We start from the raw sequence: 19,844 nt of genomic DNA, 5'->3' as shown, positions 1-19,844 counted from the left end.
ATGCACATAAACTTATAGGACCATTGTCTGCCAACCCTATATATGATCTTGGATACACTCCCCATTTAGACATACCTAATTGTTTAGCCTGTCCTCCTATCTATCTGTCCATATACCCATGTTTGCTTTCACTGACAACTCAGTTCCCAGTTACTTTTTGAGACAACAGGAATTTCGTCCAGGACTAGATGCCTTGCACACAGCTGCTTTTTGACCCAGCTGAAACTCGCTCTAGAACCAGGTGGCTGGCTCCTAATCAGCTTTTGGACTGGCAAGAACTTTTTCTGGGCCCAGGAGCCCTGTCTCCAGAAAACTTCTGAACCAGGAGGAACTTGTCTAAGATCAGGTGTTCTGCCCCCAGCTGTCATCTGGGTAGATAGGACCTAGCTCTGAGATCAGCTGCCCTGCTCCCATTCACATTTTAGGCTAGCAAGAACTCTTGCTGGGACCAGGTGTCCTACACTAAGCCCCCTTTTGGGACAGCAGGAAGATTTTCTGACCAGATGCCCTGTCCCCAGCTGCATTTTGAGCAGGCAGGAATTCCTTCTGGAAACAAATGTGAGAAAGCTGAGTGCTTCTGGGAAGGAGGCTTGCTACTGGAGTGGGGTGCACATATGCAGAGCTAAAAGAGCTTTGTAACATTTGCCCGAGCAGGGCAGAGGCCACGCTGAGAGGCCAAGGGCCAAAGGGGAGACTGTCCTGATCAAAGAATTGTATCCTGAGCGTGTTCCTGAACCTGAGTTGTAGCCTGTTACTTCTCTAACAAACCCCACAGTCTTGAGTATTGTCTGTGAGTTCTGTGTGGCTACTGCAATGAATTACTGAATCCAGCAAGGAAGCAGTGCACTCACTGCTGTGGGAGGAATGGTTAGTGTCAGAGTTAGTAAAAAGGATGGCAGGTGGCATTATGTCTGGCCTCAAAGGAATAAGCCTTGTTGTGTTGATGGTGACTGTTTCCCCCTCGTGAGATTGGAGGTGGTCAAAAGATGCCACTTTCATGCACTTTTTGCAGTGGGTGCCATCACAACAGAACTAACCAAAATAAAAAGGATAATATCAGTATACTATGAAGAACTGTACTCCAACAAATTTGAAAACACAGACAAAATGGACAGATTTCTAGAAACACACTATTTACGTAAACTAACCCAGACTGAGGTAGAAAATTTGAACAGACCTATAACAAAAGAAGGAATTGACAGGTCACAAAAAATTACTAACAAAAATAATCCTGGCTCAGATGGTTTCACTGGAGATTCTACCAAACATTTAGAGAAGAGCTGATAACAATCCTATTCAAACTATTCCAGAACATAGAAAAGGAAAGGTTTACTTACGGAAGGAAACTTTTTTGTTGGTTACCAGGGATGGGAGGAAAATTGCTAGACAGATAACAGACAAGTATTGATTTGGGTGAAGGGAAAGGCAATATACCAAGAGTGACCAGCACAATAACACTAAAGAAAAGGAAGACACAGAAAGGTGCACAAGAGGTACAGACAACAAAGGTAAACACTTTTACATACACAATACTGTATTATCAGCAATAACAGACACATTAATCTACAGGTGAATACATAGGTAGACAGGCTAAATGATCAGGTATAGGTAGGCAAAAGGAATATACCCATGGTCATATATAAGTTTGGCAGACAATATTCCTATGTACTTGTGTTATAAGAATGTCCACATATATAATAGAGCTAACGGCGACAAAGTTATGGTAACTTCTTAGCCACAGCCAAACACCTTGAGGGAGTGAGTTGCAAGTTTAGGACCACGGTCACAGGTGGTATCAAGCTCAATTGGCATAATATACTACACAAAAACACTGTGCTACATCCTACTGGCTAAGACACTTGCCTGCTGACACTTGCCTGCTAACCAGACGGCTGGCGGTTCAAACCCACCAGCCACTCCTCGGAAGGAAGGTTGGGCAATCCTACTTCCGTAGTGATACTGCCTCGGAAACCCAAGGAGGGGTCGCTATGAGTCAGGGCTGACTCGATGGCACATAACAACAACAACAACAACATCCTACTTTGGTGAGTAGCAACTAAGGTCTTCAAAGCTTGCCAGGCGAGTAACAGACAGGCCTACAAGGTTAACAAGTATACCAGGTAGGTACACTCCCTAGAACAATCAACCAAAGGAGATCAGAAAGGCAGCATTTGCACAAGGAGATAGCTCAGAGAGCAGGGATGCATAGGAAAAGATGGAGGGAAAAAGTAACCACAGGGAGGAAGTAGGAGGAAAGCTGTTACATTACAGGGATTATAATCAATGTCATGAAACAAAACGTGTATGAACTGTTGAATGGAAAATGAATTTGCTCTGTAAACTTTCATCAAAATCACAATTGAAAAAAAACAAGTATGTAAAATATTTACGAAAACTGTAAATTTACTAATAGAGATTTTTTAAAGGTTTCTTCAAAGGGTCAGAAATAAATGTCAGCCTAGTAGTAAATGTTTACAACACATATTATATTAATATGAAAATACATCAACAAGGCAAATAATTCCATAGAAAAATGAGCAAAGGATATTAACAAGCAATTTTCAGAAGTAATAAATACCTAATAAACACATGGAAGAATCTTTACCCTCACTAATAACCAAAGCATCAATTTTAAAAGAATTGTAAATTTTCTCTTTTCAAATTAACAAAATTTAAAAGATTAATAATATTTAATGTCAAAGAAGGTACAGGAAAATGGATAGTCTCAGCCACTGCTCGTACAAGTATAAACTGATACAGCCTATTCTGTTTAATTTGGCACTATTTAATAAAAATTTATTGAACCAGTAATCCCACACTTACAGCAATCTAGCCTACAGATACACTAACAGAAATTCACAACGATGTGTACAGCATGATGCTTACTGCAATCTTGTTTGTAATAACAAAACTGGAAACAATCTAAGGTCCTTCCCTCAACAGTAGACTGGTTAAATAAATTACTGTATAGTCATGCCTACGGCACTTGACTACTAACCAGAAGGCTGGTGGTTCAAAACCCACTAGCCATTCCTCGGAAGGAAGGTTGGGCAATTTACATCCGTAGTGATATCACCTTGGAAACCCAAGGAGGGGTCTCTATGAGTCGGGTCCGACGCCACGGCACATAACGAAAACAAATACTCATATAAAGGAATACTTTCATTATTTAAAAATAATGAGATAATGACATAAAAAGATCTCCAAAGTAAATTAAGTGGAGAGAAGAAAGTAGGGGAGCAAGTTTCAAAATACATATAAAAATTTCCACCTTTACAAATAAAGCCAACCAGATTATCCCCACCATAATTCAACTAAACATTGGATAAAACATTTACTTTTTAATGTATTGTTGGGCTCACAGAAAGCAAAATAAATCTCTAAGGGGGGAAAAAAAAAAGATAAAACTATACATGAGCTCAAAATTATAGATTGCTAGATATACCAGCAAACAAGCTCTCCGAGTGAGAGGTAGCAGAAATACTTCCTTTCGATTTAGATCTGAGGGCTGCAGACACCGGTGCACTAAAATACAGAACAACATCTGTATATAAGAATGTTCACAGATACAAAAGGCTAACAATTTAACACCAAGCAATGTTGTTGTTGTTGTTGTTGTTGTTAATAGGAGACTTAAAAAATAACCAGGGAGATAGATAACCAGACACTATATGCCTCCTGAGAGAAGTACACACATCATCTAAGTGTATGCTATGCCTGGAGGGGAAAAAAGAAATGCTTAACTGATTTCACACAGATACAAGGTACAAATAAATTGTAAGGAATCTACAGATAAAAAGACTTGAGAAGCATTAACCAAATGCAATGTGTAGATCTTATTCTGATACAGATTTGGAAAGATAAAATTATAGAAAAATTATAAGCTAACCAAAGAAATTTGAACACTGATTAGATATTTAATGATGCTAAAGAATCACTGAAAAAATTTCAGTGGATAATAGATTTGTGGTTATGTTTTTAAAAACAATCCTTATCTTTTAAGAGATGTTGCTGTTGCTGTTGTTATGTGCCGTCGAGTCGGCCCCGACTCATAGCGACCCCTCCTTGGGTTTCCGAGGCAGTATCACTATGGAAGTAGGATTGCCCAACCTTCCTTCCGAGGAGTGGCTGGTGGGTTTGAACCGCCAGCCTTCTGGTTAGCAGTCAAGTGCTTTAGCCACTATGCTACCAGAGCTCCCTCTTTTAAGAGATAGGTGCTAAAAATGTCTTGAATTTGCTTCAAAATAACCTAGGAGGAGGAGGGAAGACAATTATGTAAACAAAAAACAACTAGTGTTCCTTTATACGAACAATGAAAATGTAATAATTTTATGAGATCCCACTTCAACAGTAACAAAAATTACCACCCCTTTCTTCTTCCTGCTGTATACAAGGGTCGAGAGAGGGGGCCTGCTTGCTCAGAGTATGACCCAGTTTCTCTAGATTTTCTTGCCTCAAAGACTACCACCAAGAGAAAATCTCACCCCTATCTACTTCAAAACATTTACCAGCTTGCCACCACTATCTGCCCTTAGTCCACTAGGACTCATCTCATTATGCCTTTTATCCCTGATTAAATGAGTTACCACAAGAAGCCATAAGAAGACTTCCAGTCATCACCTCCAGCTTTCTGTATTCTAATCCCCACAAAGCTCTGTACATCCACGATTCTATCCCTACCCTTCTTCGACTTCTGAAACCACTTTACCATGCTTTCTGGAGTTGAAGTTCAGCAATATACACACCCTTAACCTTCCTGATAGTTTCCTCAACTTCTGTGCTAACAGAACCCTCGCTCTGCCCTGATGACACTGCTTCCCTAAAGTACCCTGAAACAGTACCTGATTTTTTTCCCCACATGTCCTCATCTCCATCCTTGGGCCTGGACATAAGGCAGATACCCTTTCTGCTTCTCACAACCAATTCTAAAATACTCCCCAACCCTACTTTCCCCCTAAAACCCCCAGCTTTGAATTCACACAAGACCATCATCCACTACGCTCATTAATGCTGTCATCTAACAACGCTAAAATCATTTCCCCTCATTTCTTGCCAATTTTACTTCCAACTCAAGCCACTCTCCCCATTACTCTTGCTGATTTTCATAGCATGTAGGAGGTCCTTCCAACATGCTGACCTCTTTTTCCTTTGAGTTCCTCCCTATCAAACATTTTATTTATCCTCCCTCCACCTCATCCACCTTTTCATTACCAATAATTCCAACTATAATCTCAGTTTCAATCAACCCTCTTTCTGATCACCATTTATCTTCCAGCTCACATTTTATTCCAACAATCCTTCTACCCCATAAGACATCCAATCCTTTGATCCTACCACCTTTGCACAGTCCCTCCCTCTCTTGATGGCCTCTCTTCTCTTCTTATATCAAATTTTATGGCCCAGCAGAATGAGCACTCCTTTGTACACACATTCAAATCCCTTGTCCCTCTGTCATTCTGTTGCACTTGCTTGGCAAAACCAAAACCTGCAACAAACAGCTGAATGTAACTGGAGAAAAAGCATAAACCATTTTGACTGCTCCCACCTTAAATGAATGACCATAAGCCTCCTTAACGATGCCCAGTAATCACCTTACATTTCCCTGATCCAGTCACTTACCCACTCTCCCAGGTGACTGTTTCAGCCCTTTTACTCCCTCAAAACTCCAACACATTCATCTCCCTCCTTCCTAACTCAGTCAGAATAATCTTCTACATCTACTCACCCACCAACATCTATACTCATGCAGTCTGTCTTCTCTTCCTATGACCATAAATGATCTACTTATATTTCTATCTAAAACTAATTCCAACACCTGGGAAAGTGATCCCACCTTCTCATTTAGAATATTATTTCAGTTCTTCCCTCTCTCTTTCATAATCTATTTCCACCTCTCCATTGGACTACTCCCACCAGCAGCACAGGGGCATGCTTTTCTCTAGATTCCACTTCCCATACCAGCTCCTGCCTCACTTCTTTACTCAATCCTTAGCAGTAAAACTCCTCAAAAGAGTTTTGTTTGTTTTTAAATCACTGCCTCCCATTCCTCTCCTCCCTCTCCCATCAGGTTTTCAACTCTATTGTTACTGTTGTCATTTGCCATCAATTTGACTAAAACTCATGCAACCCCATGTGTACAGAGTGCTCCATAGGATTTTCGAGGCCTCTCAGAAGCCTATCACCAGGCTTCTGAGTAAGTTCAAGGCACCAAGCTTTTGGTTAGTAGTTGAGCACTTAACCATTTGAGCCACCCAGGGAGACTCTTATACTCTACTAAAATTGCTGGTCAAGGTCACCAATTACCTCCACGTTGCTAAATCCATGGTCTTCATTTTACTTAACTAGTAGCAGCATCTGATAAGAGTCAATCATTCTGTTCTCAACATACTTCCCTTCTTGGCCTCCAAACCACCAGACTCTTGCTTTTCCTTCTTCCCAGGCTCCTTTGTTGACTCTCTTTCTTTTCCCTAATTGCTTTACACTGGCTCTCCCCTGGGTTCAGTCCTTGGCCTGCTCATCTTTTATATACATTCATTTCCTTTGTAACTTACCTAACTCCAATGCTATCAATACTTTTTAATGTAGATACAACCCAGAAGTCCCTCCCGAATTCCATTACCCACTCAACATTTCTATTTGGATATCTAATAGACATACCAAACTTAGTATGTCCAAAACAGCTTTTTTAATAATAATAATAAAGTTTTATAGAGGTATAAGTTACATAAAATGTACATATCTTAAGTGTACATTTTGATGAGTTTTTGACAAATTCATATAACCACAGAACCCCAATCACATCAAGATAAAGAAATATTTTCATCACCTAAAAACTAAATTTTTAATCATCCCCTTAAAACTGCTTTTCCTGAGGAAAACACAGAAAGATGCATGAGAGGTACAGACAACAAAGATGAACTTTTTTGCACATACAGTACTACATTGCCAGTGAAGGGAAACACTGATATATGGGTGGATAGATGGGTAGACAGGCTGAACAATTAGGTATGTCTATGCAGAGGGGAGTATGCCCACGACCATGTATAGGGTTGGCAGACAATGTTTCTACAAGTGTATTTGCATGTTCTGTAAGAATTCCCAGGTAGAGAACAATGTGGAACAAAACTCAAAATCACAAAAAAGAAAAAAAAAGGGACCAGGTTTGCTGGTCCAATAGAGCCTGGTGTAACCACTGAGACTATGGCCCCTAGTTGCCCTTCAGGTCTGGAATTGAACCCACAACTGTGGTTTCCAGCCAAACAAAGTACAGGCATGTGAGTTAAACATTTACCTCAAGTAGACACACGCCCTGGAGAGAACAATCATGGGAGAAGGAAGGGCTGCTTATGCACAGGGAGATAGCTCAGGGTGCAGAAGAGTATGAAGGGATGGACACTGAGAGGAGGTAACTATGGGGAGGAAGTGGGCGGGGAGCTGCTGCATTGTAAATTTTGGTCAATGTCATGAGACAAAGTATATGTGAACTGCTGTATGAAAAGTGAATTTACTCTGTAAATCTTCACCCAAATCCTAATTAAAAAAAAAAAAAAAAAAAGAATTCCCAGGTATATAGTAGAGCTAACAAGGGACGAGGTTGTAGTCACTTCTTGGCCACAGCCAGCTATCCAAAGGGAGTGAATAGTTGGATCTGTGAGCTCTGGACCATAGTCACAGGGGACATCAAGCTCAACTGGCATAACATACACACAAAAACATTGTTCCACATCCTACTTTGGTGAGTAGTGACTGGGATCTTAAAAGCTTGCAAGCAGCCATCTAGATACAACGATAGGTCTCTCCTCATCCAGAGCAAAGAAGAATGAAGAAAACCAAAGATGCATGGAAACAATTAGTCCAAGCAACTGCTACACTAAGCGATCCTCAACCTACACGACTATGAGACCAGAAGAACTAGATGGTGCCCAGCTACCATTATCAAACCACTCGGAGGGGAATCTATGTAGGAGATCCTGGATAGAGAGGGAGAACAATGTGGAACAAAACTCAAAATCATTTAAAAAATAAAAAATAAAAAAAAGGGACTGGGTTTGCTGGTCTGATAGAGCCTGGTGGAACCACTGGACTATGGCCCCTAGCTGCCCTTCAGGTCTGGAACTGAATCCACTCCTGTGGCTTCCAGCCAAACAAAAGACAAGCATATGAGCATTTACATTAGGTAGATAGACCCCTTGGAATAGAAGGGCTGTGTATGCAAAGGGAGACAGCTCAGAGGGCAGAAGTCCATGGGAGGGAAAGACACAGGGAAGAGATAACTATGGGAGGGAAGTGGGAAGGTAGCTGTTGCATTGTGGGAAATTGCAGTCAATGTCATGAGACAAAGTGTATGTGAGCTGCTGCGGGGAAAGTGAATTTGCTCTGTAAACTTTCACCTAAATCACAATAAAAATTAAAAACAAAAAAATATTTGTTCTTCCCACATACTTTTCCCATCTCAGTTAATGGTAACTCTACCAGTTGCTCAGGCCTAAAACCTTAAGAGATAATCCTTCCCTTTCATACCCATATTGTAATTCTAAATTTACAAGTACATGCCATGTAAAATTAGTAAACTATAGGTAGAAAGTAACCAAAGTTTCAACATATGACCTCAATTACTGATGTATCAAATAGAATAAGTTTCTTTCTTAAATTAAAAACTTTTATACAGAACACATACACAGACACATACAAAAACATCAAGGAAACAAGTGAATTAAGAATAAAAGAGCCTTGAAGTAGAAATATCAAATTATTACAGTAGTTACCTTGGGGAGTGAGGTTTTGTCTGTCTGTTTTTCTTGAGGTGGAGTGCAATTTTGAAGATTATGAAAAGGATAACCAATATTTCACATACTACATCTTCAGTTTTGGTGGCATAAATGCTTAAGGCATCTGACTGCTATCCAGAGGTTGGCGATTCAAACCCACCAGCCACTCCTCAGAAGTAAGGTTGGGCAATCTACTTCCATAGTGATACCGCCTCGGAAACCCAAGGAGGAATCACTATGAGTTGGATCCACCTCAAGCAGTGAGGTTGGTTTTTTTGGTTAGTGCCTAAGGCATGTGACTGCTAACTGGAAGGCTGGCAGTTCAAACCCTTGGAAGGAAGACTGGGCGATCTACTTCCATAGTGACACCGCCTTGGAAATCCAAGGAGGGGTTGTTATGAGTCAGATCTGACTTGACGGCAGTGAATTTGGTTTTGGTTTTTTATGTCTATTTTACTACAATGGGCACACAATTTATAGTTTTAAATTAAAAATGGTGGCTTAGGGGAAGAAAAGAGAGTACCTGCAAGCACGAGGCACACTTAAATCAGACACTGTGTATGCTCCTCTTTGAGATTAACCTATGTGAAAGTCACTTAGTTTCAACTGCCTACATCAAGCCCTTTTGCTTGAGAGCCATTCCCAAATTTCAAACTGATTAATACACAGAAAGCAGCTTTTAAAGACAACTTGGGGTAGGGAGGAAAGTTAAAACAGATAAGCAAATTAAGACATTCCAAAATAACAACAGAAAAGTTCCATTCTGAAAGCCCCAGGATTTCCTGTAAAATGCTCACTCAGAGACAGAGGTAGAGCTGCAAGTTGGACATTAAAAAAGTAAAGTGGCTTGAGAGGCTCAATTAGGTGCTAAGGCTCCAGAGGGTGAAGCAGTACCTGACTAACTCACATGATAGATCATCAAGACTGTCCTGCTGCTTTAAGAAGATCCTGGATAGAGTGGGAGGACAATGTGGAACAAAACTCAAAATCATTTGAAAGAAAAAAAAAAAGACCCAAGTTTACCGGTCTGCTAGAGCTTGGTAAGACTCCTGAGACTATGACCCCTAGCAATCCTTCAGGTCTGGAATTGAACTCACTCCTGTGGCTTCCAGCCACACAACAGACAGGTATATGGAGTGGACATTTACATCAGATAGATACACTCTTTGAAGCTATCAGTCATGGGAGAAAAAAAGGGCAGTGTTTGTACAGGGTGACAGCTCAGGGGGCAGAAGTCCACAGGAGGGAAGGACACAGGGAAGAGGGAACTATGGGGAGGAAGTGGGAAGGGAGCTGTTATATTGTGGGGAATTGGAGTCAATGTCATGACACAAAATGTGTATGAACTGCTGTATGGAAAATGAATTTGCTCTATAAACTTTCACCCAAATCACAATAAAAATTTAAAAAAAAGAAAAGAAACAAACAAACAAAAAAGACTGTCCTGCTTTATATGTCTTCAGGATATTAGAAATTTGGCTCACTATCTCTCAAATTCAAAGGCAAATCCATTTTCTTAAAGTCATTGTCTCTACTTGCACTGTAATACAGTTTCTTTAAAAAAAAAAAAAGACTGAATACTTTCTCTCTAAGATTGAGAACAAGGCTAAGGTGTCTGCTCACCGCTATTACGCAGCACTGTGCAAGAAAAGAAATAATGGCCATAGAGATAGAAAGGAAGAAATAAAACTGTCCCTATTTGAGGATAATGATTATCTAAGTGAAAATTCCTACTAATCTACAAAAGAACTGCTAGAATAGATAGTTCAGCAAGATCACAGGATACAGAACACATGGATTAAAAAGCAATACCATGTATAATCATTCCCCACCTCCAAAAAAAAAAAACCTAGGTACACATCTAACAAAACATGTATAGGATATAAATGCAACACTATACACACTGATGAAAGAAATCAAAAAAGATCTAAATAAATGGAAAGACACACTGTGTTTATCGACTGGAAGATTCAGCATAGTAAAAATGTCAATTTCCACCAAAATCCCTGCAAGATTTATTTATTTATTTTTAATATAGACAAGATTGTTGTAAAATGATCATGGAAAGGCAAAGGAATTATAGCTAAAACACTTGTGAATCACTCTATCCAATTTCAAAACTTATCACTATAGTAATTAAAACTGTGTAGAACTGGTGAAGAGACACACAGATCAATTGAACAGAAGAGAGAACTCAGACAGACTTACATAAATATGACCAACTGATACTTGATAAAGTAGCAAAAACAATTTAACAGAGGAAAAGCAGCCTGTTCAACAAACACTGCCTCTTTTGCCAATGGACATCCACTGGCAAAAAAAAAAATAAAATAAAATAAACAAAAAAAACCACCCTGTCCTAGTCTCATACCTTATGTGAAAAATAAATTCAAAATACATCATGGACTTAAATGCAAAAAAAAAAAATCACACAATGCGATTAGAAAATGTACAAAATTCACGAAGATATATTTCACCTAAGTGGATCATAGAATGCAAATAAACACAGAAAAGATGCTCAACTTCATTAGCCATTGTTGTTGTTGTTGTTGTTATCATCCGTCGAGTCGGCCTGACTCATAGCGACCCCTCCTTGAGTTTCCGAGGCAGTATCACTACGGAAGTAGGATTGCCCAACCTTCCTTCCGAGGAGTGGCTGGTGGGTTTGAACCGCCAGCCTTCTGGTTAGCAGTCAAGTGCCTTAGGCGCTATGCTACCAGAGCTCCTACCATTAGCCATTAGGGAAATGCAAATTAAAATCACAGTGAGATATACACCTATCAAAATGATCAAAATAAAAAACAGTGACAACACTTAACAACACTGCAGAGGATGTGGAGAAAAGGGATTACTCACTGCTGGTGGGAATGTAAAACATATAGTCATTCTGGAAAAGTTTCACCGTTTCTAAAAAATTAAACATATGAGTACCATGTGACCTAGCAATTACACTCCCATACCCAAATGGTTATAGAGTAATTTCATTCCTAACAGCCAAAAACTGGAAACAACCCAGTTATTCTTTAACAGGTGAATGGTTAAATTGTGCTAAATCCAAAACACGGAATAGTACTCAGCAATAAAAAGGAATGAACCATTGATAGACACAACATCCTGAATGAATCTCCAGAGAATTTTACTGAGTAAAAAAGCCAATGCCAAAAGGTTATATACTGTGTGACTCCATTTATATTACTGTTCTGGTTACCCAGTGCTGCTCTAACAAGAATATACCACAAATGGGATGGCCTTAACAAACAGGAGTTTATTCTCTTACAGTTTGGAGGCTCTGAGTCCAAGTTCAAAGTGCCAGGCTCTAGGGGCAGGGTGAAAAAGACCCTCAAGCTTGGGTTGCAGCTCTGCCTCCTGCTCCTGGCCCACTGAAGCTGGAGGCTTTTCTTTACTCAGACAGCTGCTGGCTGCTGAGGCTGCCAAGCCCAAAGTTGACAAGTAAAAAAGCATAGTCCTGATGCTACTAAACCACATGGCAGGCCATTAATTTAAGTCCACTCTAAGTCTCAAGGCTGGCAGAGCATGGCAGGCTACTGAACAATGACATGGCTATATGCAGGGTCCAAGCGTGCCATAAGCTAAAGACCATGCCCAAGGCTTCTCCTTATAGACAGGAAGCAGACCACATACCAAAGGCAGCTACTCAGCTGCTTGTGGTAGATCCCACCATGGAGTTGACTGCCAGTCTCATCATGGGAATAACTACCACCAGCTGCCCAGCCACTCAACCAGGCCCAGCCAAGTTGACACACAAACTGAACTACCACAACGACATTCTGGAAATGACAAAATTCTAGAAATTAAGAATAAATTAGTAGCTGTCAGGGGTAAGGAGGGAGGGAGGTGGGTGTGGCTACGAAAGAGCAACACAAGGATCCTTGTGGTGATGGAAATGTCCTGTTAACTTGACTGTATCAATATTCTGGTTATAATAATGTATGTACTAGAGTTCTGCAAGATATTACCATTGGAAGAAACAAGGTGAAGAGTACATGTCTCTGTATTACTTCTTACAAATGCATGTGAATCTATAATTATCTCAAAATAAAACGGTTAATTAAAAAATAAATAAGATTCTCCTTTCCCCTAGTTTTTAGAAAAGCTCTTTGCAGGTCAGGTGAACACACATAAATATATAAACTATGATGGGAAAAGGCTAAAGATTTGGAGCTAGTATCAAAGCACCCCAATCCAACTTACCTGCTTCACTTTGACTGTTGAATGGTGAGGACTTCGGTTTCTCTTACTCCGTGGAGACTTGCTTCTCCTCCCTGAGGACTTGCTTTTCTTTTTGGCTGGGGACCTTTTCAGAGCATGGTATACTCAGGATTTTATCTCAACATCCCTTCCCCCATATAAATTAGCTTCAAGTATCAGGCTTGCCTACCAACAGAAACACCACACCTGTGAAGGTCTTAGTAACAATAGAAGAGGAGTCAAAAGTTTCACTGTCCTAGCCCTAACATCTCCCTTGAGTTCCAGGCTTACTGGACCTTCTCAAGGAGTCCTGGTGGCACAGTGGTTAAATGTTCGGCTGCTAACCAAAAGGTCAGTGATTTGAACCTACCAGCCCCTCCTTGGGAGAAAGATGTGGCACTTTGCTTCTGTAAAGATTGTTGTTGTTGTTATGTGCCATCGAGTCGGCCCCGACTCATAGCGACCCCTCCTTGGGTTGCCAAGGCAGTATCACTACAGAAGGAGATTGCCCAACCTTCCTTCCGAGGAGCGGCTGGTGGGTTTGAACCGCCTCGAGTCGGCCTGACTCATAGCGACCCCTCCTTGGGTTGCCAAGGCAGTATCACTACAGAAGGAGATTGCCCAACCTTCCTTCCGAGGAGCGGCTGGTGGGTTTGAACCGCCACCCTTCTGGTTAGCAGTCAAGTGCCTTAGGTACTATGCTACCAGAGCTCCTCTGTAAAGATTACAGCCTTAGAAACCTCATGGAGCAGTTCTACTCTGTCCTGTGGGGTCACTCTGAGTCAGAACCAACTCTGCAACAATGGTTTTGGCTTTCGGACATTCTCAATTATATAACAGAACTCAACTCCCAACTCCTTGATCTTTCCTCGTCCAGTCTTTGCCAACTTGATAATTGGCACAATCCAGCCTCTTCCTCAAACCAGAAACCTAGAGTCACCGTTGATTATTTTTTCCTCACCACCAACACCTCCACCTCACCCCCTGCTCCACTACACACATACAATTACATCCAATCCTATCTCATTCCCACCACACTCCTACCACCCTTGTTCTTGATCACCACACTTCCCACATTGGCCTTTCCCCCTTGTCTAAAACAGGCATTGCAAATGTTGTTTCTTCTGCCTGAATCGGTACAAGGCTGGATCAATCTCATCATTCAGATCTCAGCTTAAATGGCACCTCTTCAGAGATGCCTTCTCCCACTGTTTTAACCTATTCCTAATACTTATTACTAACTGAAATGGTTTTATTTATTTGCTTATTATTGTCTGTTCTGGGGTTCCAGTATATTAATTCCTTGAGGGTAACAACCATTATCTTGTTCACTCTGTGGTTCCAATAACTAAAAAAGTCTTTGGCACATAAACAACAATTTATGTTGGTGTGGACTTGATTCTAACTCACAGTGACCTTAATGACAGAGCAGAACTACCTTATGGAACTTCCAAAGCTGTAATCTTTACAGAAGCACACTGCCACATCTTTCTCCTGTGGAGCAGCTGGAGGCTTCGAATGCCTTTTGGCTGGCAGCTGAATGCTTAACCACCATGCCACAGAGCTCCTTCTTTGGCACATATCCACTGCCATCCAGTCAATTGTAACTCATAGCAACCCTACAGGACAGAGTAGAACTGCCTCATAGGGTTTCCGAGGCTGTAAATATTTACAGAAGCAAACTACCTCATTTTTCTCCTGAAGAGTGGTGGTGGCTTCAAACTACTGACCTTTTGGTTAGCAGCCGAATGCTTTAACCAGTGCACCACCAGAGTTCCTTCTCTGGTATATACCCACTGTCATCAAGATGATTCTGATTCATAGTAACCCCTATTGGGTTTCCAAGGCAGTATATCTTTATGGAAGTAGATCGCCCTGTTTTCCTTCTGCAGAGCTGCTGGTGGGTTTAAACTACCAACCTTCTAGTTAACAGTCATATGCCTTAGGCACTGCACCACCAGAGCTCCTTTTGGCACACAGGAGGTGTGAAATAATGTGGAGTGAATGAATAAATGACTGTGTCCACCAAGAAGCAGTATTTTCTCAGGTTCTACTAAGTAAATTTCCTAGGCCCTCCATGTGGAAACTTTTGGAGCAAGTACTTAACTGGAAAGAGAACGGCCATACCTGGCTTGGCAAGCAAACATGAAAAATCTTTCATTTTAGTTTAAGGAAGGATTAACGCTATCTGCTAGGCCATACTCTTCTACGTGCTGAGGACACAGAGATGAATGAAAATTCTACCCACTAGGCGCTAAACGCCCAACTATAGTGTGACAGATGCTGAGTAAATCTTTAATACAGTCTGACTGGGTTACTCCCGTCACGACCTCCAGGATTAAGTTCAAGCTGCTGAGCACAGCATCAAGGTCTGTTTCTGACACTAGCCCTGTCTTCCCATCTCAATAAGCAGACTCAAGGTCCATTCCAGGCTGCTCCCCACCTACCGGCTGCCTCCGCGGGTTCGATTCCCTCGGTGACCCGGGCGGCCTGGCTCGCCGGCTGGCGAGGACGGGCTGTGGCCGGAGGAGTCTGGGCGGCGGTGGGCGGGAAGCACGGCCTCCGGGCTGACGCGCTCTTGCTTCACCACTACCGTCGCCGCCGCAGCCACCATGTCCCCGTCTCGGTGCCTTCGCCGACTTCCCCGTTCCCGCTCGCTCTTCACCTCCTTCATCCCGAAATCCTGGCTGAGGAAAAGATTAAGTCCGTTGAGCTCCGCTCGCTGAAGGAAATGACGTATTTTACTCCTGGACTTCCGCTTCCGTGTTACGCGCTCTCCCAGAAATCCTCGCGGCGAAGGCGCAAGCACGTGACAGCCCTTCACTGGTGGGTGGGGCCGTAGTCACTGGTTCGGGAGGCGGGAATTTTAAGTTTCAAAAACAAACATCTGAAAAAAGTTACACTCTAAAGGCTATTGCCACGTTATTGGCATTAGATACAACTAAATGCCCAGCAGTAGAGAATTATTTAACCAATCCATGGCATGTTATGTTACCCATTGTTGTTGTTGTTGTTATTTGCCATCGAGTCGGCCCTGATTCATAGCGACCCCTCCTTGGGTTTCCGAGGCAGTATCACTACAAAAGTAGGAATGCCCAACCTTCCTTCCCAGGAGTGGCTGCAGTGCTATTTACCAACTCCAAACAAGCATCCACCACTATGGAAATAATCCAAGGGACTAGTAAACCATGCAATCCTCAGCCTATGTGACTGTGAGACCAGAAGAACTAGATGATGCCCAGCTACCACTGTCAACTACTTGGAAAGGGATCAGTTCAGGAAATCCTGGATAGAGTGGGAGAACAATGTAGAATTAAACTCCAAATCACAAAAAGAGACCAGTTTTACTGGTCTGATACAGCCTGGTGAGACTGGCCTGGAGACTATGGCCCTTAGTTACCCTTCAGGCCTGGAGCTGAGCTCACTCCTGTGGCTTCCAGCCAAACAACAGACAGGCCTATGGGGTGAACATTTACTTCAGGTAGATATACTCCTTGGAGCAATCAATCATGGGAGAATAGACGGGCAGGGAGATAGCTGGAGGTGGAGGGAGTGCAGCAGGAGTTCATGGGAGGGAAAGACAGTAACTACAGGGAAGAGGTAACTACAAGGAAGAGGTGACTACAGGGAGGAAGTGGGAAGAGAGCTGTTAAGTTGTGGGGAATTGCAGTCAATGTCCTGAAACAAAGTATGTATGAAATGCTGTAGAGTAAATGAATTTGCTCTGTAAACTCTCACCCAAATAACAATAAATTTGACTGCTAACCAGAAGGCTGGCGGTTCAAACTCACCAGCCACTCCTCAGAAGGAAGGTTGGGCAATCTACTTCTGTAGTGATACTGCCTAAGAAACCCAAGGAGGGGTCGCTGTGAGTCAGGGCTGACTTGATGGCACATAACAACAGCAACAAAAACACACCCCCACTAGCAAGAATGGCTTAGACAAGCTCTTTCTCCCAGGAACTACACTGCACATACATTATTTCTACTTTATATAGGCTGTATATTTATGATACAATTCCTACTCTTACTATATGTTAGGGTTATTTTAGGTTTTATGTGTTATTTGCTATGATTTTGTAGGTCTCAGTTCTGGGACCGCTCAAAAAATTTCCCCACATAAATTGATAGTAATTTCTTCTTCATTTTATGCCGTTTCAGCTTATAAAAATAGTTCATAGGAATGTTCTCCTTTCAGGTAAGGAGGAAACCTGTATGTCAAATGGAAAAAAACACAATTTTGTTTAAATGGAAAAAAGCAGGATACAAAACTGTGGGAAAACTGATTACATTTACCTTTAGAAGGTAATAGATGGATAGAAGAAAATGCAGTCATAGATAGTGGGGTTGGCAAATCATGATTTTTCCTTTATTTCGGGAACTTTCTGCAATGCTGTCATTTCTCCAATTTAAAAAAGAAAAAAAACTGGTAAACTCCACAGGCCTTCCTTTGAGAATCTTCCCTAACGCTTCAATGAGGACCCAGATGACTCCCATTTTGCAGGTGACAAAATTAAGGCTCAGCAAAATTGACATGCCCATTTACCTCGCGAGCTCTAAGGTGCGTAGGGACTCAAATCCAAGCTTTCCCTGCTTCCAAAAGTCCCGAAGCGACCTGAACAGATGAACAGAAGACCCAAGAAGCCAAGAGCTGGCAAGAACCTTCCTCAAACCCTGCGGTATGAGAGGAAACTCACTGGACCCAGGTCCCGCCCCACTCGGAAGCCCCGCCCATGCCATGCCGCTGGGGGAGGTGGTTTCCATGGTGACGGCAAACAAGGCCGAGAGTGGAGGGGCCACTTCTGGGTTACTGCCTGTGTCTAGGCAATGATTCCCCCAGCGGACTCGTTGCTCAAATATGACACCCCGGTGTTGGTGAGCCGGAACACAGAGAAACGGAGCCCCAAAGTAAGGACAGGTTTCGCAATGCGGAGGGGAAGGGGACGCCGGAAGCTCCTATGGGGTAGGACAGATCCCCGCTTTCAGGGTCGGAAAACCAAAGGCACAGAGGCTGCAGCGACTGAGAGTGAAGGGGCTCGGAACAGGGGAAGGAGGATGGGAGACGGTCCAAGAAGCCCAGACTTTGAATGTGACCTTAGAGGGCATTTTTAGGATGGGGAAAGAAGTCACATGGACTCTTTCATAGTAGCCAGCCAGCAGTAGATGAAGTAGTGATTTCCCCATCACTGGTGATATGAAAGCAGAAGCCTGAGCATCACTGCCAGAAACGTTGTTCAAGAGGACGCAGGTACTGCGTTGGGATGGGAAGATGGCCTCCTTCAGCTCTGAGACATAACTAATGCCTAGAGGACAAAAGGTGAAAGTGAGGTGGGAATAGGGGAAGAATGTACAGGAGATGCAATCTAGAGGGTTAGGATGTGTGCATCTGAGTGCCTAAGTCACCTCCTGTCCTAACCTGTCCCTTCTTCTCAGGCACGGCCACTGAAAGTCAGCCCCCAGCAGCCTGGACCATCGGGTCCAGTCCCACAGCCACCAAAGACAAAGGTCCCCTCAACTTCCTGTGTCCCAGACCCAACAAAGCAGGCAGAAGAAATCTTGAATGCCATCCTTCCCCCAAGGTAAAAAAGTAAGAGCAGGGGCTGGGAAAGGGCTAGGCTTTTGGATTCCAGAACTTGGGAATGTGGGGAGAGGACCATGCCTCTGTTCCTGGCTGGGGTTCACTCCAGAATTCCACAGCTCCTAGAGATTGCAGATGACTGGATCCTGGGAAAGTGAGGGGAGACTTCTTCTCTATGTATCCTCATTTTCTGAATGTTCTCACTCAACCTCATGGCTTTAAATACCATCTATATGCCGAGGAGAAGTCCTTGACTATGCAAATGGTTAACACCCTCAGCTGCTAACCAAAAAGAGGTTCATGTCCACCCAAAAGCACTGCAGAAGAAAGGCCTAATGATCTACTTCTGAAAAATCAGCCATGTATCTACTCTGATACACAGAGGATTGCCTTGAGTCAGGTTAACTCAATGGCAACTGGTAGTGGTCCTGATGATGAGGCATTGGTGGTTCAGTGGTAGAATTCTCACCTTCATGTGGGAGACCCGGGTTCAATTCCCAGCCAGTGCACCTCATGTATAGCCACCACCCATCTGTCAGTGGTGTCTTGTGTATTGCTATGTTGCTGTACAGGTTTCAGTGGAGGTTCTAGGCTAAGATGGACTAGAAAGAAAGATCTGCTTCTGAAAATCAGCCAGTGAAAACCCTATGGATCAGAGTGGTCCAATCTGCAACTGATCCTGGGGGTGGGGCAGGGCCATGCAACATTTAGTTCTGTTGTGCATGTGGTTGCCCTGAGTTAGGGACTGATTGCACAGCAGCTAACAATAATCACACTATGCTGATGACTCCCAGATACGTATTTCCAACCCTGTTTTCCTGCCTAAATATCAGACCTACATATTCTACTGCTTTCTTACTATCTTCATGATGATATCTAATAAGACATTTCAAACTCAGCATGTTCAAACTAAGTCACAATTTCTTCCTCCTTCAACCTGGTCATCCCCAGTCTTCCCCTTCTCAGTAAATTGTTACTCCTTTCTACTAGCTGTTCAGGTCACCTTTCACTCCTCTTTGTCTCTGTGATAGTTAAGGTTGTGTGTCAACTTGGCTGGGCCATGGTTCTCAGTGGTTTAGCAGTTAAGATGTGGTCATCCTCCATGATAAGAGCGAATATAATCAACTTCATGATGAAATTTTCCATGAGCAGCCAATCAGTTGAAAGGGAGTTTCCTCAGGGGTGTGGCCTGCTTCCAATGTCTATGGACCTCCTGGCAAAGATCTCTGGCTTTCTGCTGGATCTGGCTCCTGCATCTGGCTCATCATCATCTCTGGTTCCTGGACTTGA

General features: G+C 42.5%; 2 protein-coding genes across 2 annotated transcripts in view; one reads left to right on the top strand and one right to left on the bottom strand.

The window, feature by feature from the left end:
- SNIP1 (Smad nuclear interacting protein 1) overlaps positions 1–15,651 on the bottom strand; it is a 19,810-nt gene extending 4,159 nt beyond the window's left edge. The window contains exons 1-2 of the mRNA XM_007947625.2: positions 15,425–15,651; positions 12,981–13,083 (exon numbers count right to left, since the gene is read on the bottom strand). Of these exons, the coding sequence (XP_007945816.1) occupies positions 12,981–13,083; positions 15,425–15,651 (330 nt within the window). The remainder of the gene's footprint in view (positions 1–12,980; positions 13,084–15,424) is intronic.
- Positions 15,652–17,803: 2,152 nt separating this feature from the next.
- The window catches only part of DNALI1 (dynein axonemal light intermediate chain 1), a 22,887-nt gene continuing 20,846 nt past the window's right edge, over positions 17,804–19,844 (top strand). The window contains exons 1-2 of the mRNA XM_007947624.2: positions 17,804–17,884; positions 18,410–18,555. Of these exons, the coding sequence (XP_007945815.2) occupies positions 17,804–17,884; positions 18,410–18,555 (227 nt within the window). The remainder of the gene's footprint in view (positions 17,885–18,409; positions 18,556–19,844) is intronic.

This window comes from Orycteropus afer, unplaced genomic scaffold (genome assembly GCF_000298275.1).
Source record: "Orycteropus afer afer isolate SDZICR_OR568_19922 unplaced genomic scaffold, OryAfe1.0 scaffold00192, whole genome shotgun sequence".
Classification (NCBI taxonomy): Eukaryota; Metazoa; Chordata; class Mammalia; order Tubulidentata; family Orycteropodidae; genus Orycteropus; species Orycteropus afer.
The sequence above is the reverse complement of the archived record's forward strand: the minus strand, read 5'-3'. Positions and strand labels throughout refer to the sequence as shown.